This window comes from Calonectris borealis, chromosome 16, assembly GCF_964195595.1.
Source record: "Calonectris borealis chromosome 16, bCalBor7.hap1.2, whole genome shotgun sequence".
In the NCBI taxonomy this organism is placed as follows: Eukaryota; Metazoa; Chordata; class Aves; order Procellariiformes; family Procellariidae; genus Calonectris; species Calonectris borealis.
Genome location: NC_134327.1, coordinates 9071072 through 9097569, shown reverse-complemented (window position 1 = coordinate 9097569; position 26498 = coordinate 9071072). Strand labels below are relative to the sequence as shown.

General features: G+C 42.0%; 3 protein-coding genes across 3 annotated transcripts; 1 reads left to right on the top strand and 2 right to left on the bottom strand.

Annotated features, from left to right (window-relative positions):
* Window positions 1-7: 7 nt before the first annotated feature.
* On the bottom strand, window positions 8-9602 carry LOC142089103 (acyl-coenzyme A synthetase ACSM3, mitochondrial-like). The gene is made up of 13 exons (XM_075165143.1): window positions 9346-9602; window positions 7696-7906; window positions 6767-6974; window positions 6385-6528; window positions 5370-5526; window positions 4339-4418; window positions 3855-3978; window positions 3259-3339; window positions 2484-2585; window positions 1298-1425; window positions 1080-1179; window positions 506-625; window positions 8-347 (listed from the first exon to the last, which is right to left on the bottom strand). The coding sequence occupies exons 1-13, from the start codon at window positions 9556-9558 to the stop codon at window positions 261-263; spliced, it is 1755 nt and encodes a 584-aa protein (XP_075021244.1). The 5' UTR covers window positions 9559-9602; the 3' UTR covers window positions 8-260.
* A 2267-nt stretch (window positions 9603-11869) lies between these two features.
* Window positions 11870-15621, top strand: THUMPD1 (THUMP domain 1 NAT10 acetyltransferase adaptor). Its single transcript, XM_075165142.1, has 4 exons — window positions 11870-12115; window positions 12498-12678; window positions 13040-13288; window positions 13856-15621. Exons 1-4 carry the CDS (start codon window positions 11900-11902, stop codon window positions 14182-14184), a joined length of 975 nt encoding a protein of 324 aa, XP_075021243.1. The 5' UTR covers window positions 11870-11899; the 3' UTR covers window positions 14185-15621.
* Window positions 15622-16481: 860 nt separating this feature from the next.
* On the bottom strand, window positions 16482-25488 carry LOC142089459 (acyl-coenzyme A synthetase ACSM4, mitochondrial-like). Its single transcript, XM_075166047.1, has 13 exons — window positions 25288-25488; window positions 24610-24820; window positions 23879-24086; window positions 21855-21998; window positions 21277-21433; window positions 19694-19773; window positions 19059-19182; window positions 18584-18664; window positions 18274-18375; window positions 17797-17924; window positions 17609-17708; window positions 16895-17014; window positions 16482-16568 (listed from the first exon to the last, which is right to left on the bottom strand). Exons 1-13 carry the CDS (start codon window positions 25486-25488, stop codon window positions 16482-16484), a joined length of 1743 nt encoding a protein of 580 aa, XP_075022148.1.
* Window positions 25489-26498: the final 1010 nt, after the last annotated feature.

Sequence of the window (26498 nt, the reverse complement as noted above, 5' to 3'; positions counted from 1 at the left end):
ATGCTGGTGACGCTTCATTAAACACTTTATTTAACACAGATCACCTATTGCGCTCTTGACTACATGAGTTTCCCATTTCATTTGTATCAGTCTGCCTGCTTTTGTACTATTAGCTATTAGTGTAGCACCTGGAATCAGGTAAGAATTTATTCAAACCTAAACTGAGAAGGCTATAGTATAATGTCTCTTACTCTATGTTACTATGTAAATCTGCAATATCTTACTTTGTAAAAAATCGTATAAAAAAGCAGCAAATACTTCTAATCTTTCCTCCACTCTTTCTGGCGCAGTTCATTTCTTTTGATCTTCCCACTAACAGTTTTTGGCAACTGTTGAACAAACTCCATCTATTGGGAAAGAGAGGAAATTGCAATACAAAATAAGATACAGTTTACCTAAATTTTTACTTTTTCTTAACCTCAGCAGCATAAACTTCTAAGCCACGTAGCAGTTAACACCCACTGTCTTATGGTAATGAAAATTATTTGGGTATTTGAGCACTCACCTTCCTAGGATACTTGTATGGAGCAGTAACTTTCTTAACATGGTCTTGTAGCTCTTTCTTCATTTTTTCCGGATCATGTGAAGCATAGTCAGATGTTAAAACAACAAAGGCTTTCACTACCTGAAGAAGTTACAGCAGCAATGGTGTAAATGCCAATGAAACAGTATTACACAACGGTAAGATCTGAAACTTTAACCAACCATTTGCTGACAAACTGCAGAGTAACATATAGGGCAGGTACAGAAAGCTTTGCCAAAGTCTGTGGGTGCTCACTATTGGTCTGGACTGTGCCAGCAGTTCATATACATTTAATAAAGACAAAAAACTAAGTATTTGAATGACAGGGAAAGCTTCAAATGGTGCTTTTGTTATATAGGATTTGATGCAATTGCCTTGGTCAGTTTTTTCCTGTGTGGATTCTCCAGCGCCTGATAGAGTAGAAATGCTGACTTGAATTTATTCAGTTTTAATTTAAAAAAGAAAAAAAAAATCCCTGGATAGACAAATCCCTTGGAAGTTGGGCTTTATTAACTCTGGTATGCACAAAGCTATTTAAATATATAAGCTTGTTTACCTCTCCTCTGATGGGGTCTGGGCTGCTGACAACTGCTGATTCCACCACTGCAGGATGCTCTACTAGGGCACTTTCTACTTCAAAGGGTCCAATACGGTATCTTTAAAACAGAGGAAAGGGTTTTTAGTTGTATTTGATAACATGTAAACATAACTTCACATTTGAATCATCTGTGTTATTCAAGTTTAATGATTTATTGTTAATCAGTCTTAAATTACCCGGCAGAATTAATGACATCATCAGCTCTTCCAACAAACCAGAAGTAGCCATCCTCATCCATAATCCCCCTGTCTCCAGTGACATAAAAATCCCCACGTATTGTTGCCTGTGTTTTCTCTGGATCATCCTAGGAAATATTAAATTGCATTTTACATGAAAACTACCTTAAAAATACATGAAATTGCATTCTAATATATTTGGGATATAAGTTATGGTGCAGTCAAATATTCAAAAATTTCAGCTTTTCAGACTGGTCCATACTGCGGTCATGTGCATCAGATTCAAGTGGACATTAATAATAGAGAATTATTAATTCACCATTACTAAACTACAAAACTAGATACAAAATTCATAAATTGCAATAAATGAATCAAGTTTCACTACTTGTGACTGACTTAAAATTTTAATCATAACATATTTTGCCCCACGGCTTTACGAACCACTGACAGTTGCAAAAATATGTAGGCTTATGGAACTGAGAATTTGCTTTTAGGTGATTAATGATTTTTTTCTTCGTATTTCTAGCACCTCCTATCCTGAGATTTTTTTTTCACCCCCAGAAAAGTTTTGGCTCAGCACAGTGCAATTAATAAGCGTTTTTTTCCACAGCCAATGCAACTGACTTCTGCAAGAGTGTTTCTAGGCAGTATGCACTGCTCAGAAGACCTGATTATAGGCTGATACTCTCCACAACATTTAGTAAGGTTTCCTGGTGTCAGAACTGAAACGACTATACATTTGTTCTACTGGTTGATGGACTGAAAATTCTAAAACACGGAAAAAAACCTGGAAAATATTGCTGTGCATGAAACACTCCATGAAGCTCAAATCTGGAGGGAAGGGATTTGAACAGTGTCCTAATTCTCAGATGGGGGCTCTAGCCCTTAGGCCAAAGAGTATTTTGGGACCAGGGGGTCCATCAAACATTTCCCTTTTTATTAAGGAAATAACAATCAAAAGAAAGTGGATTTTAACTTGCTAGGCAGGACAATCTTATCAAACACAGTTGTTTGTGTAAGTGGACCAAGCATCTGCAGGAAAAAAGGAAATCCTTCTTTCCTCCCCACAGGTTTTCAGACCAGTAAGCAGAGTATATGTAAATGAAATGGGGCATCAGATTCCTTGTGACACAGATTTAACAGGATATCTACACGATATCTACTTTAACTGTAGAAATATTCTTACAGCATAGCAAGTAAAAAGAAAAAGCGATCTTGTAGGTTTTACTCTGATGGCAATATCTCCTTCTTTTCCAGGAGGCAGAATATTACTGTTTTCATCTATAATCTAGAAATAAACAAAACACAATTTTATTACCTCGAGGCCAAATGAAAAAGCATTATGTTAAGATTACAGAATCTTGGTGTACATTTAAAATATATAAAGTATTTTTTTTATTGGGAAATGATTTGGAGCAGTAGGGGGTCTTACTCTGACAACTGAAGTGTAAGATTATTACTAATCCGCTGTACTTTGCACCATGTCTTTCATCTGAGGAATGCCAAGTACTATGCAAACATGTGATGAAGTTAGTAAGACCCCAATAAGGATGACAAGTAACCATGTGGGAAAACAAGAACTGAAAGAAAGATACTAAAAATCTTAATCCATATTGCCAATTGATCTGGTGCTAGAATCTGCTGCAGCAGTTTTGTAATCACCAGGAAACAACACTCACTCCCACTCTTCCTTAACTCAGCAATTTAATTTAGCCTTACCGTTTGATATCTAACTGTCAGTTAGCAGTGGGTTGTCATCTATGTTGGTGAGGATGGTGCAACAGGGAAGTCCAATTGCTTATTTTACACGCTCAGTTTAGGGCAGTTACATGCATTTCTTTACTCTCTCATTCACTGCTGAGTGATGGTACGTGGTACAACGCCGTGTTAGAGCTTTCAAATCTCTTCAATGGAAAGTGATTATGCAAGGGAGAGAGATTGAGTCACCAGATGTACGATACCTTGACATCATACCCTGGAGATGGCTTTCCCATAGAGCCAGGTTTGATTTTCATTCCCTTAAAATTTCCACAGATCAGCACCTGTAACAAGTGTTTGGTTTGGGTTTTTTTAAAATTAAATTGTGGCTTGTATGTTCAATCTTTAGCTTAGGTTTAACATACTCAGCTAATACTTTGTATTTCTACAAGAAATACTAATTGTCTTCATTACAATCATATATCCAATGATTAAACTTCTAGAAATAAACTATGCCCTCAGAATCATGCCCACAGCTCCAAATAATGTGAGTTAGTGTTCTACAGATAGATTGTAAAGCAGAATTTGGAATGCAGTAATGAGGAATATACCCCTTTTGTGTTAGTTCCCAATCCAAAGCCCACAGGAATGAAAAACAGTCCTTGGATGTTGGATGAAGCTGTTATCATCGTTCTATGACTTATAAAAACTACGTTTTTCCAGTGTTGCTTACTGCAATTGACTTTTCCCCTAAGTCATAACGTATAATCATTTTAATCTCTTTTTCTTGGCAACCTGAATAGAATTTATTGCTGTATCTGTAAAGCATACACTTTTACATTTGTAAAGCAGAACATACTGTTTCTGTCTGTCCATAGCCTTCATGAATATCCAGCCCAGTCTGTGCTTTCCATTCTTCCATCACGTCAGGGTTGATTGGCTCTCCAGCACTCACACAGTGCCGCAGGCTTTTGAATGTATAGCTTAGTGGGAAAGAGAAAACAAATAATTGGCAATCATCTATCTGCTATGCCCCATTCACTCCTGTATTCCTGTATCGTGGGGTTCTTTCTGCATAAGAACAAAATTTTTACTGAGTCCTATTCACTCCATTTGAACTGTATAGTGTTAAACAAAAACAAATCTGAAAAAAAATGGTTACGCTACCCCTAAATTTTTATTCTGACTTTGTTCCTAATAGTTAAGATTCAAAATGTTGAGAAATACATGATCTGAGTTACTGTTATGCCATTGTAAATTTGGAATAAAAATCAAGGTGAGATGAGCATTTGGTCTACTGTTTTGATCAAATACACTAAGAAGGACACCCTGCTTTTGCTTACCTGGACAGTTTATGTTGCACAAACATTCGATAGGCAGTTGGAGGAGAACAGAAGACGGTTATGGGAAATCTTGACAGACTCTAGAGAATTTAGAATAAAAAAAGTAAATTTGCCAATACACTGAAACCTGTGAGGTCCCATCTTCATTGTAAGAGGTAATCTAACGATCTCTGCATCTGGCTTATGAAATACACAAACAAAACGTTGTGTCCTAAAAGCAGTTAGCTCTGTACTTGCCAACACCAACAAACAGCAGTAACATTTAATTAGTTTCTTCTTCAAAACAGAATCTAAATCATTTTACAATTAGTTCAACACACCAAAGCTTTTTGCTCTTGAAAGCTTTACAGTTTCTCTTGCAGAATTTCTTCATAATTGCAGTTTAAGTAGAAAACAAGTGAAACCATAAGGCTACTTTTTTAGATGCTCTGTAGGTGTATAACTGACAGTGTTCTTCAACATATCCTAATATTAACTAGCAATTTCCAGCCATCCAATTAATATAGATATGATGATAAAGTCATTCCATGTAAAATGAAACACGGTAGTCTTTTTCAAATGATGAAGAGTTGTGTGTGGATGATGTATGAGAACATAATGGGGTCCCTTTTGTTAAAGAAATTCAACCTTGCTGCCTCTTCACTCCTTAACTTTGAGTTACATGGTGCAGGCAACTGAAATTCTCATTCAGCTGTTATTGACACTTATTTTAATAACACCACCAAAGTGCTCCACAAATCCCAGAACAATTTCTTGTGTACTTCACTTCTAGGCCTAATAAGGGATGTTTGCAGGTTTGCGCAGTCAAATCCAGAGCAGAGTATACGATGAAACTCCTGGGATGTCAAATATGCTCTTGTTTTGGGGTACATATTTGCAGCACTCACTACTTAACTAATCAGTTGGTACCGCCTGGTGAAAGTTATAACTGTGCTGCGTGCTGCCCCCGTGCAGCGCCAGGGGAAATGAAAACCTGGGTAAGACCAGCCAGAGAGAATAGTGCTGGTTGTTGCTGGGCTCTCCTCACTTACCTCAAAGACAATGCTTGGGTCGAAGTGTGGCATCTTATGTACAAATACACATGCCCCTTGAATCCATGGCGAAAAAATGCTGCTCCAAGCTGACTTTGCCCAGCCCGTGTCTGATGTATTCCAAAATATATCTGAGGAAGTCAAGTCCAGCCAGTACCTGGTAACACAAGGAAACGGTCCACAGTCTCTATTTGGCAGGAATAAGGCAAATACTAAAGTATCAACAAGAGATGTGCCAGTGAAGCAAATCCATCACTGGTTGTCTTGGATAAATGGCAATTAGAAAAGACTGAATTTCTGAGCAGGAGTAAGTCACAGCATAGTGAGGATGTCATCAGGGTAGACTGATGTTGCATTTTTCTACGGGAAAAATTATACTGACGGACAAGCTAACACCACCTCAGAACATAGTGTTGTATGAATATATATGAGATCGCTGGGGTTTTGTTGAACTCATTTTTAGGGATGAAGATTTTTTTTTGTTTACTTACTTCTAGTTCGGCATTTTCTGATTTGTTATTCTTTGCCTGTTAGGGTGAAGTGTACTGCCATATTGTCCTGTTTTATAAACAACATTGCTTTATAAATTTAAAGATTCTAAACTATCAGCATTTTGTTCCTGCAGGAGCTGTGTCTAATCCAGACACACATGAATTCAGAAATCTAACAGAACCCATGGTTTTTGTCCTTTTATGGTACAGACTTCATAAACTTGTGCTGATGTTCAGTTCATGGGCAATCTATTAACTATACACAATGAAGAATTTACCAAAAGTTAAAGAAAATGTTAAAAAAAAAGTTAGTGACTATATGACTGCTACATTCTCTATAAACTAAGGCAGCTGGACTCAAACTGCCTTGTTTTATGGGAAAAAAACCCCACTTTTTGGGACGTAAAACAACTGCTGTTTTTTGAACTATTGAAACAAAAGCTTCTGGCAAAAATCTTGTGTTTCTCTTCCTTCTGCTATGTGAACAGCTACCAAATATGTTTGATTTAAAGTGGTATCTGTACCTTCCATTTACTGTGAGGCCAATACCATAGCTGCTGTGGGAATGTTCGGCCATTTTTGGAGATCCTGTAGTTCCACTGGTAAAATAGATGGCCATTGGATCTTGACACTTTGTGGTCACACAGTGGTGATCAGAAGGAGCATTTCTTAAAATAAGCAAAATAATGAATACAGTGATTTGAAAGTGTGACTTGCACATTTTCAAAAACATTTACCCAAAATAACTGTAGCAATCAAAAGTGTCATGAACATTGATATTTTTCCAGTGTGCAGTCCTAAAAGGGTGAAAATATATTGGTATGTGCCAACATTTCCTATTCAAAACAAACCACTGTGCTTTTCTTTCATTATAGCTGTGGTGCTTTCACAGCGGTATTTACTCACTTCAGGAGATCTTTAAAGTTCAGCCATCCTTCTCTGTGGCCCTCTGACACAAGCAACTTGAATTTCAGAGACTGGCATTCAGCCACAACTGAGTCTACAGCTGGTGCCACAGAATCATCGGTGATGATACACTTTGCCTTGGATTTCTGTAGTCGATGAAGAATGTCCTTCGCTGTCAATTGCTGTGTGCCAGGAATCAGGACAGTCCCTAAAGGGAAGGAAGGGGAATGGAAAAACAGTCTCAACATTTAAGAATAACACCTGTACCTGAAGCAGACTTCATCTCACTTTGTTCTTTTGAGTGGGACAAAGCTGTACTAAAAGCAGGACTTGGCCCTACGTTTGTAAATATACTGATTTATTTGATGGATTAAATGCTATGTGAGGATTAGCACAAGTTAGCAAATACTATATTGATCATGGGACAGTAAAAGAAATCAACAGAATAACTTTCCTTGTTCTGAAAACACTGCCCCTGGAACAAGTCTCTCTGGACTTGACTTCTTTACTGGCAAACACAGCTGTTGCCTCACAAGGTATACTGGTAGTGTTTGTGAGGCATCAAGACATTCTGGGTTGTAAATACTGGGAAGCTAAGTATTTAACAGATCCCACAGGGGAACACATGAAACACTTTGTTAAGCGTGGGCTAATTTCACTGCAAGTTAGCATTTGTGATCTGTCACAAGTGCTGGAAAGAGGAGAATGACAGAGGCACATGGACTCATAGGGTTTCCTTAACAGCTAGAGCATGCGCAAAAGTCCTAAAAGCACCACGAAGAAAAAACTTGGCATGAAGAGTATTTTTGACCAGCATGACACTAGTTCATCCTCATTAGCATGCTGGTAATTCTGAGTGCATTAAATAGCAAGGATTGGTTTAAGTCACAATTTCTGTACCTATATATCATTTCTATGCTTTTACTAACCTGTTCTCATGCAAGCCACATTCACCAGCCACCACTCCGGGATCCGGGGCAGAATCAGAATAACTCTGTCTCCCCGTTGCAGACTGCAGGCATCAGAGAGTACATTGGCCACTTTCCTGGACAGCACTCCCAGCTCCTCAAAGCTCCACCTCACCTCTTCTCCAGCACCATCTACCCACCATAATGCAGGGTTTTTAGACTTCTTTCCCTCCTATAGAACAACAAGGTACAGTACAAATGCTTCATTTTAGAAACACATTGCCTTTACCTTAAGTTTGAGGAAGAAAAGCATTCATCACTTATTCAGTGCTGGAGAAACCTGAGGGTGCAACAGAAATTTGCCACTGATTCCAAATGAGGCAGCGAACTCTCCCTTAGAAAGAACAGCCTATAAATGTCATTCAGGAATTTAAATTTGTATTCCCTTCCTGAGTTCTTCATCCTACACCCTGAAGAGGTGGTACAGTGATAGCACAGAGAAAGAAGAATCTTTCTGGTTCAGGTCATGCCAACAAAGCAGCTGATGAATGTGAGCACCTCTGGGTTGTGCCCCAGTCTCCTGAGCCCTGAGAGCTCATTTTCAACTTCATCTGGAATTGGGCCTGTCTGGTACTTCTGAAAATTAAATCAAACTTTCAAAAGCACAGGCCCACAACAATGTGACCTTTAATCAATGTCTCACCTAACTGATACGTGAAGTGATTTGAAATGTATGCATATGATGTGCTTTAAAGGGTGCCAATGCATTTAGCAGTAGCAGTGTAGTAAGTCACCTCTTGACGAAAAAACTCACTGGGGCAGCAAGAGTATGACACCTTATTATCTATTTGAAGGTACACTAACACTAAGATTCATTTTCAGGGGAGCAGATTTTATCTGTGCACCTCAGAGGGCAAAAGCTCTTCTCCAGAGGCTGTTCCTTGCTCTGTTTACAGCCTGCCAAAACATGTTTTCCTGCAAAAGGAAGAATTGTGTCAGACAGGTGATACCTCTGCTCTGTTCTTGCTGCCAGGCTGGACACAATTGTGTTTAGCCCCTCATCATGAACAGCCTGAGCCTGCAAAACCAGTCCTACATCCATAGAGACCAGACCTATGTAGTAAGAAAGGTGATAGACCTATACTTCATGTTTTTTTCCTATATTCCCTTTCCTTGCATAGAGCTTATGTCTGGTTTGAGGTTCAAAGTTGTTCAGTTTTGTAGATTCCAAGTCCTTCATGCAAAGGATTTCACATTTGGGATAGGTAGGTGAGGTTTGACATTGCACTGTATTTATTATTAATTTTAGGCAGGCCATGAAACACATAGAGGTCAAGTGATTTCCCCGGCACATCCAGGTAGGGTGCATGTCATAGCTGAGGGGGAATTGATGCAAGGTTTAGAGTGGTTCAGTTCACAGTCTCATTTATGAGGCACCTATTTACTCACACTCCATCTCCCTGGAGTTACTGATTAAAGGAAAGAACTATTTGGGCTCGTGGACAGGACAGTGTGTGGCCTAAGGGATCTACAGGTTCAAACTGCATAAGATGATCTCCAGATTATAATCAGAACATAACCCCAGTGTCTTGGTTACTGAATTTGTCAGATACTCAGCATTAATGACCAGCATTAAATACTTCAGCATCAGAGAAGCCAAGTAACTGTTACCTTTTCCACACCAGCCCATCTGTCCAGCACATCTCTTGCAAAGTTGAAGTACTCTGGCACCTCTGGTCTGTACTGTTGTTTTATGGCTTCATAACTCAAAGAGGCGTGAACTGGGTAGCACCGGCTGCAAAGTTGGAGAGATCTTCTCAGCGGAGCCCGCAGGGACATAGCACTTGGAATCTTCAGTAAAAAATGCACAGCAGCAAGAGCCATAATAGTCTCTTGAAGGTTATTCCTTACTGATTATCTCTTCAAGAAATGCTACAGTGATACAGATACAAACACGGTATTAGCCATGCAGTTTCAGAACAGCTTTAGAACAGTTCAGAACAGCTACTACACAGTGGGATACACTGGAACAACAATCCCAATTGTTAATTGGAGTAACTGCTGAGAACAGTTCCAGTTCAGCCATTGCCTGGCTCCTGCTCTCCAGTGACCATCATGCAGCTGAGATCCTCACCCTGCATTCAGCCAGCAGCACTCAGCCTTGTCACTGTGGCAGCTTTCCTATAATTCACGTTCCTTTCCTTCCTACAAGCCCCGCTAATCTTGTAGATCACATTTCAGTTGCCTTATACAGCAGAGACGAACACTGCCCAAGCACTTCAACTCTGACTTATGTAAATGAAATGTCTGCTACTGATTGACAACACAGAAGTAACAGCATGGACCAAGATGTTGCACAGATAATCCAGCAATCGTGCATTAATTACTGGCTGACCACAGTGTTACTTCGTGCAAAAATATTTCCGTTTTTGCTAGTTTACCAACACTGGGGATATACTGGCTGCCAGGAATGAACTGAATGTAGCAAAGCCCTGAAAAGATTCTAAGTATTGATGTTTTACGCATTATTTTGATGTGTGGTCAGCAAAAAGCATCATTTTATGAGACTTTAAAAGACTCCCTGAAAAAGGGTTCCCTACCCAAAGATCGTATCACCACAGAGGAGGCATGAACGTTAAGAGAAAATGATAGGAATGGTTTGTAGTAAGAGTCAGCAAATGTGCCAGGAATATGTAGGCAATAAGGTTTCCAGTTTAGGAAGAAAATCATAACCTCCACAGTGACCTAATCTGTAACCTATTCTTTTGGTAGGGCATATAACTAATTTCCAGAGCACCAATGGGTATTTCCAAGTCCCCCAGCACTTTTCACCACAGAAGTATCCTAGTTACTTTCTGGGTGATTAATTGCATTTCTTCTGCACCACTCACAGCTGCCTGTAGAAATTCTCCCTCGTGTTTCAAACGTGCCCTGACATGCCCAACTCCAGAGACTACCACTATAATTCACCAGAACTTTGAGTCTTTCACACAACCCCAGCTCTGCAAAGATTTAGTGACTTTTAATTTATATGTGGTCGATAATCCCACCAATGTCTAACAATTGCTGTAGAATTATATGAGCCTCAAAGGCTTTGCAGGAACACAGCTTCAGATGAGATGTAAACACCACCTCCTGCTGCAGTTGTAACTGATAAATACTTAAATCAATTCATGAAGTTTCCTTTTTTCCTACTTCAGCCCATCTGGATTCTCTGGATGTAAATAATAGTCCTGCCCCTAGAGAGGCCTCCTTAGCTGTCTCCTCTGCCTGTTTTCACAGAATGTCAAGGAACTTAATCTTTCCCCCCTTAATGGTCCAAGAAGCTCGAGAGTCACTGCAGGGAGAGGCGGCCCTCGTGGACATGATGCATAGAGGCACCTTCCTTTAGAAACCACGCTACGGGCCACGTTTTTTCTGTCAACACATGTTCCCTAGTATCTCAGGCCTAAAATTACCTGTATTTCTGTTTGTTTCAGCGGGTCCCCTTACACCATGACACCCTCAGGAGTCAGATAGGAAGCCGGGGAAGCGGCTGAAGCCCGGCTCTCCCTCCGCTGGGGTTGGTGTTGGACGCAGCGGTGCAGAGCAGGACTGAGGTCTGCTTGCTCCCCTGCGCTTCAGCGAGCGCCCGTCCCCTCCTCTCCCCGGCCCACGGTTTCTCTCAGTTCTGGAATCATTAACACAAACCCAGACTTTAATCCTGGAACTGAAGTTTGGGGGAAGAGAAAACACCAACGGCTACGAGTGACCGAGTTTGGCCACAGCTGAGGGCGCCGAGGCCAGGGTACTGCGCCTGGGGAACAGCTCGACCTCCTCCCTGGCGCGTGTAAAGGCTGAGGTGAATTGTAATTTTCAAGGGCGGGTTTTGGTTTTGTTTTTTTTTTTTACCTCCAAGGGCTCTGCGCTGCCTACAGCAGTGAGACGAGCCTGGGGAGGCGAGGGCCTCACTGGGGATCCCACCTGGTGCCGGGGCTCGGCTTCCCCGGAGCAGCACGGCAGCGCACGGGCCTGCGCCCCGCCACCCCGGGCGCGGCGGAGGGAGGTGTCGGTGTCCTGTGCCCGCGGGCCCACCCCGCGCTCCCCGGCAGGGCTGCGAGGGGCCGGCGCCGCTGGACGCCGGGCCGCGGGGCGGCGCTGTCCCCCGGCGGGCGGGCGCTAGGGCCGGGCGCGGCGCGGCGCTGACGCCATCGCGGCGCGCGGCGGCGGCGGCGGGTGGCGGTCGATGGCCGCGGCGGAGCCGGCGGCGCGGAAGCGGCGGCCCAAGGGGCACTTCGCGGCGGCGGCGGGGCGGGCCAAGCGGCCCCGCGGCGGCGGGCGGCAGCTGGAGGCCGGCATGCGCGGCATCCTCATCACCTGCAACATGAACGAGCGCAAGTGCGTGGGGGAGGCCTACAGCCTCCTCGGCGAGTACGGGGACCTGCTCTACGGGCCCGAGCAGGTGCGTGGGGCGGGCCCGGCCGGTCGCTCGGTGCTGGGCGGGGGGCGGCGCTGGGGCCGGGGAGCGCGGCCCTGCGCGGTATCGGCCGCCCCCCCTCAGCTCCTGCCTCCCGCTCCCCGCAGCCTGGCAGCGCTGGCGGGGCAGGCAGAGCAGCGCCCTGAGGCCTCCTCTCTATGTACAAAAACCTGTCTGTGGTCACCACACACAGGAAAATGCCGGTTTCTGTAAGCAAAGCCCAGCACAGCCCCGCGGGCTGGCTGGAGAAGAGGCCCTTGCCTGTCACCTCCAGGCCCCTGGGCACGGTGGTGCCTTGCTGCCGATTTTTAAGCTGTGGGCACCATTGCTTGGTACTCACCAAACCAGAGACGTGCCTTGTGTGAAGTTTTCAGACCACGAGGAGCGGCTGTCTGGAAGCGAGAGGGAGGAGGATGAGGACGATGTTGAGGCTGCCCTGAAGAAGGAGGTCGGCCAGATCCGCGCCTCGACGGAGCAGAAGCTGCGGCGGTTCCAGTCAGTGGAGAGCGGCGCCAACAACGTGGTCTTCATCAGAACCCGGGGCATAGGTGGGACATCAGCCGACGCTGCGTAAATGCTTGGGGATAAACTGCTCTGAACAGTGTTAGTAACAGGCCGCAGAGCGTCACTTCCAAGAAACTCGTGTATACCAAACAAATACAGGGTTTCCCTTCCCTTTGGCATTGCCAGTGAATTTTGTCATTAGCGGAGTCGCTAGAGGTAGAGGAATCTGCTTTGACAAAATAATCTTTGATTATCCAATTTTGGTATATTAAAACCACTCTTTACAGGAAGGGATTTGAGGCTGACAGCAGTGCAGCCAAGCATGCGTTTCCCCAGCTTATTTCTGGGGAAGAAGGGAGAAAATGCCTTCAATTTGTTTCTCATACCTAGCTGTTTTTCTTGTAGAACCTGAGAACCTGGTGCACCATATATTAAAGGATATGCATGCCACTAAAAAGAAGAAGACAAGAGTCATTCTGCGCATGCTGCCCATTTCTGGAACTTGCAAGGCTTTTATGGAGGATATGAAAAAATACACGGAAACGTTTTTTGAGCCTTGGTTTAAAGCCCCTAATAAGGGTACTTTTCAGATTGTTTACAAAGCTCGTAATAACAGTCATATGAGTAGGGAAGAAGTAATTAAGGAATTGGCAGGTATGTATGGATTTCACGCAGAACTAAGAACAAGTATATAAGCGGCCCACAACTGCATGCATGACATAGGTCAGATTATTAAAAGTGGTCTTAATGGGCATACATATTTGTTGCTTAAAATCTGTATGTTGAATTACAAAAGCTTCTCTAAGACTTAAACACCAATATTTCTTGTCGGTGTTGATGTCTTAAGAGACAACAAGCAGAAGAGAGTATGGCGTTGAATATAATTTGGAGTGTCAGTTGTATGTGCTTTGAAGTGACTGCTATCAGGCTTTCTCTCTGGATGCTGCATTGAAATAATGTGTTACTATTTCCACTGAATATATGACTCGGAAAATAGCTCCACCTTAATCGTGTATTTTGTTTCTTGGTGGGACAGCAGTCCTACTGGGGATATATTCTAAGAGTTCTGCTCTGTTCTGCTATTTTAAGCAATTAAAAAAATGAGTAATTGGTTACAACTAAGGGGGATGTTGCCTTCTTAACTTTTATCTTTTGAATAGGGCATGCTTATGCTCAGAAACAGTTTTTCCAGCATCTTTTAAACTACATCTTGTTTTACAGGAATTGTGGGCAGCCTCAATCCAGAAAACAAAGTCGATCTTAATAATCCACAATATACAATTGTGGTGGAAATAATAAAAAACGTCTGTTGCTTGAGTGTGGTGAGAGACTATGTTCTGTTCAGAAAATACAATCTACAGGAGGTGGTGAAGAGCAACAAAGAAGACACACAACAAAACCCATCAAGTCTGACAGAAGACCAGAACTCGAAGGTAGTAAAACCAGAAACCGAGGAGGAGGAGAAGAGCTCAAAAGAAGTAAAACAAGAAAACAAGAATCAAGGTGAAATAGAAGCTGAGCCCAAGGGGAATGATGTGCTGACGGTGTAGAAAATATGGTAGAAGGGAAAGATAAACACAATCAAAACCTATTAAAAAAAGTTGCCCTAGAGTTCTGAAAGGGCATTTTAAAGAGGAGAGTGGGTTTTGTTTTGAAATCTTGTTTTTAAAATCCACATGTGTAAGAATTTTAATGCTCGTTGCAGGTGGAGCTGACGTTACAGCAGATGTAAGAGTGCTCAAGAGTGTGTCACTTTTCTGGTGAAGCTTGCTGTCATTCTTCTGCGGCTTTGTTCTGCATTGCCTTTACCTAGCACAGAAAGTACCTGTGTGTGCATGCATATGTAAATGTCGCCATCCTGACATACATTGACTCTTCTTTGTTATATCTGATGGCTACAGAGATCAAAAGGCAGTGCAGAATCAGCTCTGTCAGGAAGAATTGACAGAAGTGAGAGATCTGAAAAAGACAGTTGCTTGCAGAGGGTTTTTAAGGAAGTGATATGACAACTTGTGTGACTGCAAAACTCAGATACGTTTTTCTGTGTGAAAAACAGAATGAGCTAAAACTGACCATTTCCAGTATGATGGAGCGTTATATATATATAAAAAAATGTATATATACACGCATCGCTCTACAAGGATATGCTAAGTCTTGAAAGTGAATGGGAAGAACTGCTATGATCAAAATACTTGAATGCTATGAGACGATTTAGAGTAATAGATTTGACTGTTCTAGAACAGTAGAAGTACAGTGCAGGCATTGCAGATGATTTTAACAAAAACTACATGTGTGTTTACATCAGCTGTGTATACAGCAGTTACTGGTTTATAGGAAATGCTGTAGTCACTGAACAGAATCCTTTTGAGTAATTTCCTGCAAATAGCCTTTTGTTGCTCTTTCCAAATCCTTGGGGGGTTTTATAAAGTGTTTTTTTGTTTTTATTTTTTTCTTAGGTCTCAAAATTTGAATTTAAATACCACTTGGAAACTTCTTATGAAAGAAGCTCTCCATTATACCATACTGGATAAGGGGAATTAAGTTTAATTTTTGGTACAGTTTTAGCTTTACAGTATCAATTTTGTTTCAGATTGAAAATAATGTTAGTGAGTCTTTCTGCTGTCCATCTGTTACAGCAGCTTTTTTGATATCCCAGTGACTTTTAAAAAACAACCAAAACCAGTGCAGCTATAACCTGCTTTCCAGTAGGGTTTTGAGTATGCTACCTGTACAACTGTCTAGCTTTAGTATTTCGTTCTGGTATAAAAGCCTGTGGGTTGCTAATGGGAAAAGACTCATCCTGAAGAACACCACTTGTTACTTGTCTTGGTTTAGTGAAAAGGATGTGTTCAAGTCTCTCAAGTGTTTAATTTATATTCTCTTCGTCTCTCAAAATGGTTTTAGAAGTTGGAAAATTAAGATGACTTTTTTCCCTAGTTCTGTCTCCCTTACCACCCATTTATTAAAACTCTGCTTTCTTACCTCCATTGGTGTTTTCTTTAAATTTTAAAGCTTTTTGTGTGTGGATTAAAACCAGCAATGTCGAGGTCACACATAGGAAGGAACCATTTGAGACCAGACACAAAGGCCAACAGTGAATGTTTATTGGTGGCTGATGTCGGTGATCGTGATTCCAGACAGCCTACTTATATTACTAAGGACAAAGATAGACTCATGGATAGTTTGTGGTTTTGTTTGTGGTTTTTTTCCCTTCTATCTCTCACTCATCTATGTGTCTACAGGACCTACAGGTCTTCAGAAGAAACGGCTGAATAGCTACCATTCCTTGTCAAGTCTATGTCTGACATTTAGATGCTGCCTATGCTGCAGTCTTAAAGATGTCCACATTCTTTTACTTCTGATTTTTCGGAATTTGCAGTTATTGAACATTCATTGTTAACATGTTAATTCCTAAATCTTGAGGCTTTCAAGATTCATATAAGCAAGGTGCTTAATTTGGATGCGTGCAAGATCTGTGGCCGTTTCTGGGAACTTCATTACATACTATCATGTTTTCCTTATTAATAAGCCTCTAGTCTCAAAGAATGAACACACTGCTCCTTCACCTGGTAATCGCTTACTTCTACTTGTATCGTAATTCTGAAAAGCATTAGGTGGCTGGACAATATGTTTGCATATGCCTTGCTAAGTAGGCTTGATTTTTGTTAAGCAACAACACAAGCATTTAAAAACTGTACAGTTGCAGTTTTTGAACATTGTGCATTATGACACAATCACTGCCTAACGAGTGAAATAAAATCCTATGTTGGTGCTTACAGTTGTAATAGAAAAGCTCCATTATGAATGAAATTGATAGGGATAGGCTTTTTTAGATTGCTTATCAAAACTAAATCTGTCCCCACTCCTTGTTCCTCAGTTCATTCCGTCTGATTTTCCCAGCGATTGTCTTGGGCAGCTGCTGGACAAATTCAATCTGATTCAAAAGAGGAAAAAAGTAATATGAGCAGATTTCATTTAGAAATTTTTTTTCAGAACAGCATAGGTCTCCATCCTACTTAATTTAAATAATAACTTGGTGACTGGGGAAATAACTCCAATTTGGTTTTAGATTTGTGTTGTATCTATTATTTTCCAAAACCTTATTTAAAATATTTGTCATATTTACTTGCACAATACATATTTGGGCTTTTTTTCTTTGTTACTGAGTTTGAACTGAGTCTAATCTTTCTGTTTCTAGCCTCTCCACGGTTAAAATAGGTGTTGTTTTTTTTTTTTTTAAATACACTCAGGTTTACTTGCCTTTCTGGGGTACTTGTATGGAGCAGTGACTTTCTTGACATGATCTTGCAATTCACAGGCCAGTGTATTTGGATCTTGTGACTTAAAGGAAGGAGACAAGACCACAAAAGCTTTTACCACCTGCAAAGGGAAAATAAATAAAAAATACAGCATTAATTAAACTACAGCAACCTAACAAATGAGGCAATTAATTGAGAATAAGTGAATATTGCCTGCAGTACAGGCTTGCTGTATGACACCTGCGCTGTAGAGCAAAATTTGTGTAAGCAAATTTAAAATTAGGATGAAAGACTGTTTCTACCTTACATTAAAGGTCCTAAGTAATACGTGATAAAAGTTTCAAACTCTGCTTCCAAATTTGTAAGAGTTCTGTAAAGGACTGTTCTAAAGTTCTTAGATGCTGGGGCCTTTTCTGTAAACATATGTTGTTAAAGTAAAGAATATAATTCTCCAGGCAGTTGGGGCAAAGCGTACATCAATTCTTACCAAAGTCACCTTTATATTCAGTGTCATGTTCTTTAGGAAATAAAGGATTATATTTTAATTTAAAAAAAAAAAAAGGAATACAGGATACACAAACTACTCCCCTCGCTTTGGGTATAGCGGTGGAAAAGTTTGTATAGCTGTATTAAGAGTCTTACGAATTCAGTGGCAGTTGAGTGTAAACTCTATCACACAAGGCACTTTATGAATAGGAGAGTGACCACTAATTACCTCTCCTCTGATGGGATCTGGGCTGCTGACAACAGCTGACTCAATGACAGCTGGGTGCTCTATCAGGGCTCTCTCTATTTCAAATGGTCCAATACGATACCTAAAGAGAGAAATCAAATGCCTAGTAGATGAAAGGTATATGGTTATTTTTTAGACATTTCTTGGCATTTTAAGTGAAATCTACAAACCCAGAGGAGATGATGACATCATCAGATCTCCCCATAAACCATATGTATCCATCCTCATCCATGCTCCCTCTGTCTCCAGTGATATAGAAGTTCCCACGGACTGTGGAAGCAGTTTTCACTGGATCATCCTGTTGAACAAGCAACAATTAAATATTCTAAGTACTGAGCAGTCTTCAGCTGAGTTTTGCCTCTTTGGACATGACCCATAGTATCTTTCACTGCTTGTTTTCTGTTTCAAGACTGTAAGAGCTTGTGCTTGCTTTTTCCGAAGGGGAAAACTGATCACAAGGGCAGCTATAGAAGATCACACTGTAGGTCTGCAGAAGAATGGGGGAGAGAATGGAAGTTTTGTAAGTCAGAACACTGTCAAGTCAAGAAGAGCCACAGCTCTTTGGTGGTGCACCTGCCCCTGTTGGTATAAATACATACCAAGCTGCAGGCCTGAACTGGCTCTCTGGAAACTCACTTTTGGCTTACCACGTACCGAGTGAAAAAGGTAAATGGCCGCTTGGCATCCATTTTGATAGCAATGTCTCCTTCTTTCCCAGGAGGTAGAACACTGCCATTTTCATCTATAATCTGCAACAGGGAAGGCAAATGGGTGATTATAACTTCCCATTTTAAGAGAGCCATGTTCTAAAACTAACCAGCAGCGAACAGCTTAACAAAAAAAGTCAACCAGCCCTGAATACCACTGTATGGTACTGAAACTTGTATGGTATGTTGTACTCTCTCGTGTTTTACTTCCTATGAAATCAATAGCAAACAGAAAAGGGGACAACCATACCTGAACATCACAGGGGGGAGCTGCCTTTCCCAAGGAACCTGGCTTAATTTTCATTCCTTTCATATTTGCACATATCATTCCCTCTTGGAAAAGACAAACAACCAGCCCAGGTATTTTTCACTGTCATTCCTGAGGCTATTCCTGTTCTTGTGCTATGCCCATTGTTGAGCTAGCGTAAGATCGAAATCTTCCATCTGTGCGAGCCAAAACATTAGTGAACTTCAATGAGAGTCTTGGACAAAAAGTTGAAGATATTTTACAGCTTAAGTAGTCTTAGAAGCAGTATCATAACCAAGCCGTAATTCTAAGCACAACAATAAACCCTCTTGTAGGCAATTGCCATGTATTTTAATGCCATCTTTCTTTTTAGTGAAATATATAATGGCCAAGTTCCATATTTACCAAGAGGAATAAGATATCTAAGTCCCCTATGTAACAGCTAGGCTGTAACGCTTTACAAAAAAGCTGAACGTACAATTTCGGTTTGGCCGTATCCTTCATAGATAGTCAGTCCTGTTTGGCTTTTCCACTGTGCCATCACTTCTGGGTTGAGTGGTTCCCCTCCGGTCAAACAGTGTTTCAGTGTCTTGAATGCATATCTTCATAGACAGAGGATATTGCTGAGTGTCAGAGAACAGAAAGGGACAAATTCTGCTCTCCCTGACATCCGTATGTCCAACCCCATGACTTCAGGACACACCAGACCCTCTTTAGAGTTAGGGTTAGGGTTGAGAGAAAGCCTAGAGCTCCAGTTGGAGTGGCGCTGGAAAGGGGCTGCCAAAGCGGTGAGCTGCAAAGACGCACAGGACTGATGGCAGTGCAGACACACGTGTGCCTTCAAGGGCTGAATACTGGCCTCTGTATTTACTGTCTGTAACGCCCCAGGGCAAAATTCATTCTGGGTTGGAAGTGCCTGAGGAGTGGATTTTGTCACCTGTCTCTGCAGTGCTAAGGAAAGGGCTTTGCTCCTCACAGTCCCTGCCTCCAACACAGAACTTCCACCACTCTGAGAGTTTAAGTGGCTATAAGGGCCCGTAGAAATCATTGTTAAAGAGCCAGGCAATAGCTTGAACAGACCCGGCACAGCCACTTGTAACTGACGCGCGGTACCTGGTGAGGTCATGCTGTACCAACACGCGGTAGGCAGTTGGGGCGCTGCACAGAGTCGTCACTGGATATCTGCACAAGGTCTGACAAATTAAAAAAAAAAAAAAGAGGGTTAAACAATATTGTTTTGGGAAAACACTTGCCACTAACTATTCCTTTCTATTCTGTATTACAGCACAAATTACAAGACCTGATTGTAACCTCACTTACATGGAAAGCAATGTAATTGCTGCCAGTGTTCAGGAAAGATGTTGAACATCAGCTGAAGAGGTAATACATTGACTGTGGTAAATCACTGGTGTACCTAATTTGTCCTGATGCTCACTTGAAGCACAAGGACCATCCCTTGGTATGAAACCCTGGCCCTGGAGGTGCAACGTAAGTTTTGCAGGGGACTTCAGTAAAGCCCATATCTCACCCTAGGACAAAGCCAGACACCTCAAAATGGAGGCACCTAAAATTGGAAGTTTCTTTTGAATATTTTGCCTGTGTCAATCTTTTATCTGGTCCCACACTTTCTGAAATCTTTCTGAAATGGACTGTCGCAAAGCTTTAGACATGCTGCAATTCCCTCAGCTGTCCTGACAAAGGGCCTGATGTGCAGAGCCAAGTCTCAGTGAGCTCTGGCTGAGTGGAGAGTAATGCTATATTAAAAGGTTGTTTTGGACTGGCAAATTTATATATCCTCCTTTAGCTGGGACAGAACAGAATGTGTTTTCTGACACATCTTTATTTCTCACCCGTAACTCCAGCAGATGATTCACAGTCACTCAGGTAGAGCTAAGCCTTCCTTTTTTTTTTTTTTTAACCTCACTTCTGCCTGCAATGAAAATTTGCTCAGAGAGGGGGACAGGTAGCGATAAATAAAAGCAAGGGAAGATCTCTCATTCACCAGCCTTCACTTCAGCCACACCATGGGTAAAGCGGCCTCTACTATCACACATCATTGTGCAGAGGTGTGAAACCCTATGCACGTTACAAACCGGTGTTTGCAAGGCCAAGAAATTTATACAAAAAAGAAAACCAAACTAGGAACTACCATTTTAGAAAGGAAATAAAACTGGATTAAAATCCCCAAATAACCCCCACATGTTAGGAATGTACACTTTGCCACATAGGTGCTTTGAGCCATTTGGGAACAGCACTCTTCCCTTTGTGTTAGATTAGAACTCAGATTGTCTTGAGAAGCTTGAAAAGAATTTCTTTTAAGAGCAAGCCAATCTCATGGCTTCAGTGTTTTCCAGTACTGACTTGCCTTTCTTAAGGGTCACAGCAGCATAACTAAAATATTAATTTACATGTAATTCAGCTCATTTATCATTTCAATAGTGAAATACAGTAGGGGAGAGGTTTAAATAACACCAGTAACTCCTACTGATCGGAAGCAGCTGGTAATGTCCTGCGCCCAAAAGAGTCATGCTGCAAAATCCTTCCTGTATTATATTCCTATTGAAAGAAAAATCACCTTGTGGTTATGCCATCTTAAAACAGCTAATCCCATGAACCTAAGAGGCTTAGTTTTGTGGCCTGCCTGGAAAACAACATGAAATATGAGTAACTGTTCATTGTGAGCATGGTGTTCTTACATTTAAGATTGCTCTTGGATCAAACTGTGGCATGGCATGTACAAAAACACACGTGCCCTGGAACCATGGACCAAAAACGCTCCCAATAGCTGCCTTTACCCAAGCAGTGTCTGACATGTTCCACATGATGTCTGAGGGAGTCAAATTCATCCAGTATCTGTTGAAGACAAAGGTGGCCAATATAAGGGAGTCTGCAAGTGGCAATTAAAAAATGTGAGGCGTTTGGTTTTTTTTTTTGCTTAGAAAGGCATGGTAAATTTGATCTGAAACTCAAGAGCTCAAATATATGCCTTTTGCTTAGCCACTATACTGATGGCAAAGATAAAGAAAATCAAACAGTATCCTAACTCATTTATTTAAATATGTTATTCAGCCTGGATTAACAGGCAAGTAGTTTCTAAAATGGAGCCATATACAATATCGAACAAGATCCTTGCTTCCTGGGTACAACTCAGCTGAGGAGCCCAAAAGAAATGATGCATACAGTATTGTGGGAGCCTCATCATCTATCATAATTTCATCACATACAAAAACTCTTCTGTTTGCTTCACATCTCAGAGTTGTAAAGGCATAATTACCTTCCACAGAGAAAAAAACCCAGACCAAAGCTTCCATAGGAATGTTCAACCATTTTGGGGGAGCCTGTGGCGCCACTGGTAAAATAGATTGTCATTGGATCCTGGCTTTTTGTCTTCACGCAGTTATGGACAGCCGGGGCAGCCCTTAATAAAAATGAAAGGTTATATGAAACAGTGGCTGCTGTTACTCAGCACACTTAGCTTGGATCCTTTATGCCCAGTACATACAGGATTGTTTGTATAGTGGGATGTGAGGGCTAACTACTGAGATCCCCTCACTCTTGCACTGCTAGTTCTGTATTAAAGTGTTGCTGATCTTGCTCTTTAACTATTCTCCATGTCCACCTTCTCCAAAGTAAAAACGCCAACCGGCTGTCTTTTATTTGCCTCCCTTAACAAACACCATAAGGCCCCGCATCTTGTGTTTGACCAAAGTGCCCTCCTGAAAGCGTATCTTCCAGCCTTCGTGTGATTAGCTGAGGGAGGACCCACCATTTCTTTCGGTAGGTGGTCCCACCGGTTAGTTATCTTTGTTTGGGAAGTGTGGGGAGGCTGAAACTCTTGGTCATCTGGCACATGGGAGGAAAATATTTCTCATCTCATACTAGGATGAGAAAGCAAAACCGCTTCTTTTTCTCTGCCAGGAGTGATGTTCAAAAAGGTTTTGCTTGGCATGCAAACATTGCCATGCCTGCAAGGCTGGGGTGGGAGTCTGTCTCCCCGGGGCCAGCCGTCTCCCTGTGCTGGCTGGCGGGCAGACAGGCTGCCCGGGAGCCCTCGCCCCGCAGCCCCGCAGCCTCCTGGCCAGTTTGGCAGCCAGCTAAGGCAGCTGAGGACACGGGAAGTCTGGGCAATTAGCCAACTAGGTAGGCAGGCTGCCAGCGATCTGGTGAGACAACGAGCCAGGCAGGAGGGCAGCCCAGCACTCTGGGAAGACTGGGAGCCTGACAGCCGAGCAGCCCTGGAGCCAGACAGCCGGCACTTTGCAAGGCAGCCATCCGGGGAAACCAGACAGCCTGCCTGCCTGGCCACCAGTGACCGCCTCTGCAGGACTGATGCAGTTCCAGACAATATTTAGGTTTTATCAAATCAATTTTACCCTCTGCCATGGAACTGAGCCATGGAATATTAGCCCAGCATGAAAAAGGATTCATCAAATCGACTTGACAATGTTTTAGTAGCGCTAGGAGGTTTGAGAATGCAGTGTTACTGCTTCCTCCATCTTCCGGTTTAGCGATGCTGAAGTGGGCAATTGTTCAAAGGAGCAGATGGAAATACAGTGAGACTGTACAGCGAGCTGCACAGGTAATGCTAGTTCAGACACTTGTGGTTGTGAGAACACACGGTACATCTTACAAAGAGCTTGGATCCCACCTTGAAAGAACGGTTTTAGCTACATAGATGCTTTTAACAAAATGTCAGCTGGTAAAATCACACCTAGGGCCCGGAGCAGATTGCAGCAGGGTATTTGCTTCCGTTTCCCACCCTGCTTCTCCACCCCTTCTGCGGTCCCATGCACTGCAGTGAAGAGCTGCCTGTTGGGTGCCATTCTAGTAGCTGCTTTTCAGTAGTGAGGCAGGTGGATTCCTAAACACATCAGGTTCATTTTGCGGTGTGCTTTTTTAGCCTTTCATAGTGAAAAGCTATTCACATTAGCCTTATTATCATCAAGTTTTAGGAATATGGATTGGAATAATTTGTATAGAATATTTTTCTTTGAGCTTTAGAGGGTAAATAGCCACAGCTGTCAATAAAAGAGGCTTTCCTATCCATTTTTCCATATTATTTCATAGTCATATGTAACAAACTTAGACATCATAAAACTCTACTTATTTTTTAATTAACAATTTGGCTATTCCCAAATATTCCTTTTCTTCATAGAAAAGAGATTAAATTGCCTTCTCTCCCACCCCCTCAAAGGTATCTAGTTCATTAATGAGACACAAGTGCACAAGTGTGTTTAAAAACATGAGAAATTTCCCACTAGAGATAACTATGATGGAGCTAAGGTAGAAGGCACTTACTTGAGCAAATCACTGAAGTTCAGCCACTCGGCCCTGCTGCTTTCAGATACAATTAGCTTCATTTTCAGAAACTGGCACTTGGATGCAACTGAGTCCACCGCAGGAGCAAGCACATCAGTTGTAATAATGCACTTAGCCTTGGAAGCCAGCAATCTGTAGCAAATATCTTGTGCTGTCAGTTGTGTTGTCCCGGGGATCATGATAACACCTGAAAGTGCAGTAAAATGGGAGATTCACTGGTATCTTTCACTTTCAGTCCTGATCACTTCATAGCTTCTCCTGATTTGTTGAATACCAGCACCATTCAATCCAGAAATGAGAAGAAGGTAAAACAAGTCCCACACACCTGAACTTGAATGCGAATCTGCAGATCTGAAGTACAAAATAGCTCCTGTTTCTATAAGATCCTTTGCTCTAGGCACAATGTAAGTAGAAAGTACAACTTTGGAGTAGTAACCACTAGCAGCTTTAACTTAAGTCTGTTGAAGTTAAATAAAATTGATTTAACACAACCAAATTATTTAACACAATCAACACAAGCCACAGAAAGTGAAAGAAAAGTTATGAAGGTAATTCCATCAGTCATAAGAGACTACCCCTGTCAGCCCCTTTGATTGTCAAATGTTCAAGCTACGAAGTCAAATAAGAAATGTAATTGTTAAATGAATTGTTAACCAACTTTGGGCATAGAAGGTTACAATCTACAGACCATTAGGAATGATACAATTCACCTGTTCGCATACAAGCCACGTTCAGCAGCCACCACTCTGGGATTCGGGGTAGAATCACTAAAACTCGGTCTCCTCTTTGCAGACTGCATGGCCCAGAGAGCACATTGGCCACTTTTTGGGACAGGAAGCCCAGCTCTTCAAAGCTCCACTTAATTTCATCTCCTTTTCCATTTATCCACCACAGAGCTGGATTTGATGGTCCCTTTCGTTCCTATACACAACGCAAGGATAAATAGCATGCTGGTTACTTCTGAGACTCCTGTAGTTCCTTGCAGAGTTTTTGGGATGCTCCAGGCAATGGAATCTGATAGTGTTACATATTCTAGGGCAGGGATATTAAGCATGTTTTGTTTAAAAGAGCCCTTTTCCAAGGCACGCGTATGTTGGTGTGTTTATCTGTGTGTACCTGATTTGCAATGCTCATAAATTACTTAGAGGCTTTTGCGAACCCAGCACTGCACACGCTGCTGAATCAGAGTCACAGAGACAAAGCACCACGTCCCCTCTGATGCTAAAGCAAATTGCCTCTCCTTTCTCTGCAATGTAAGATTATGTTAAAATAGAAACAGGGGAGGAAATTCTGGTCCCACTGAAGCCAGCGATGGTTTTAGACTTGACTTTGGGGATAGGGGCACAGTTTCACTAAAAATACTGAATCTACAGGGTCAGAAATGCTACCTTTTCTATTTGAGACCACTTGTCCAGCACGTCACTTGCAAAATTAAAATACTCAGGCACTTCCTGTTCACAACGACCGATAGCTTCATAATCTGAGAAATTCAAAGGTGCAAAAGTCTTGTGATACTGGTGGAATAATCTGCGGAGTGTCTGGATGCTCCATGGGGACTGCAACACTTGAAATTCAAGTAAAATCTTCATGGCACAAAAGCAGATATACGGGGGCTTTTGGAGACGATAACCATCAGAACTATTTTTTATTTATTATTTTCCTCCTACAAGAGACAGAAAAAACAATAATGGTATTATGATGTGCACATTCCCAGATGAGCTGTTGGCTCCAAATGGAACAGATGTATACAGAGCAGCAAGTCCACCTCTTTATGACATTTCCCACCTCTCCTTATGAGTAAGCTAGAGCTCTGATAACCCTTTTAAGTCTCCTGCTTTTTCATCTGTCCACAGGTTTCTCAGAGAATTCCCCTTGGAGCTGACAATTCCTATTCTGTCCAACCAAAGTAGGAGCTTGAAACTGTGAACAGCTAGGTGTTTCAAAACCAAACCAAACCAAACCAAACCAAACCAAACCAAACCAAACCAAACCCAAACCAACAAAAACCAGAACTTGTCAGGATTTGTACCCCCTATTCCCATGTTTTAAGCACCACAGCAGTCTCACCCAGCCCTACAGCCCTACAAGGCTACGAATAGCAAACACAGATTTGGTGGCAGGATGGATGCCATCTTCTGTTCCTGGATTTTGCCTCAGAATCCAGGATATAACCATCACACACAACTACTCAAAGACCAGGGTAGTCGCTAGCAAGCAGGGGTCAGGGTTCTGTGCATTAAGCCAATATGGAAGAGACGTGATAAACATCCTTACTGTTGCTTTTGTTGCTAAAGCAATAAATGTTAACCAGAAGGTGTATGTTCCACATTGTGCCATTTGCTCTGCCTTTTCTCCAAAGAAAAGATTGTGTCCCCTCCTCCCCCCGGCATTTGCCTTGTATTAGTTGGATAGGAAAGTATCATGAATAACTCAGAGGTGGTTTTCCACATTCTATTATTGATTTGTTTACCGGACTAATGCTTTTGCCACATCTGCGTTTGTCCTTAAATATACAGAGTTGCATTTGTTTCCACAAAATACCATTTGTAGTTGTGTATTACCCTGAAAACACTTTGCCAAAGAGTGATGTGAATTAGAG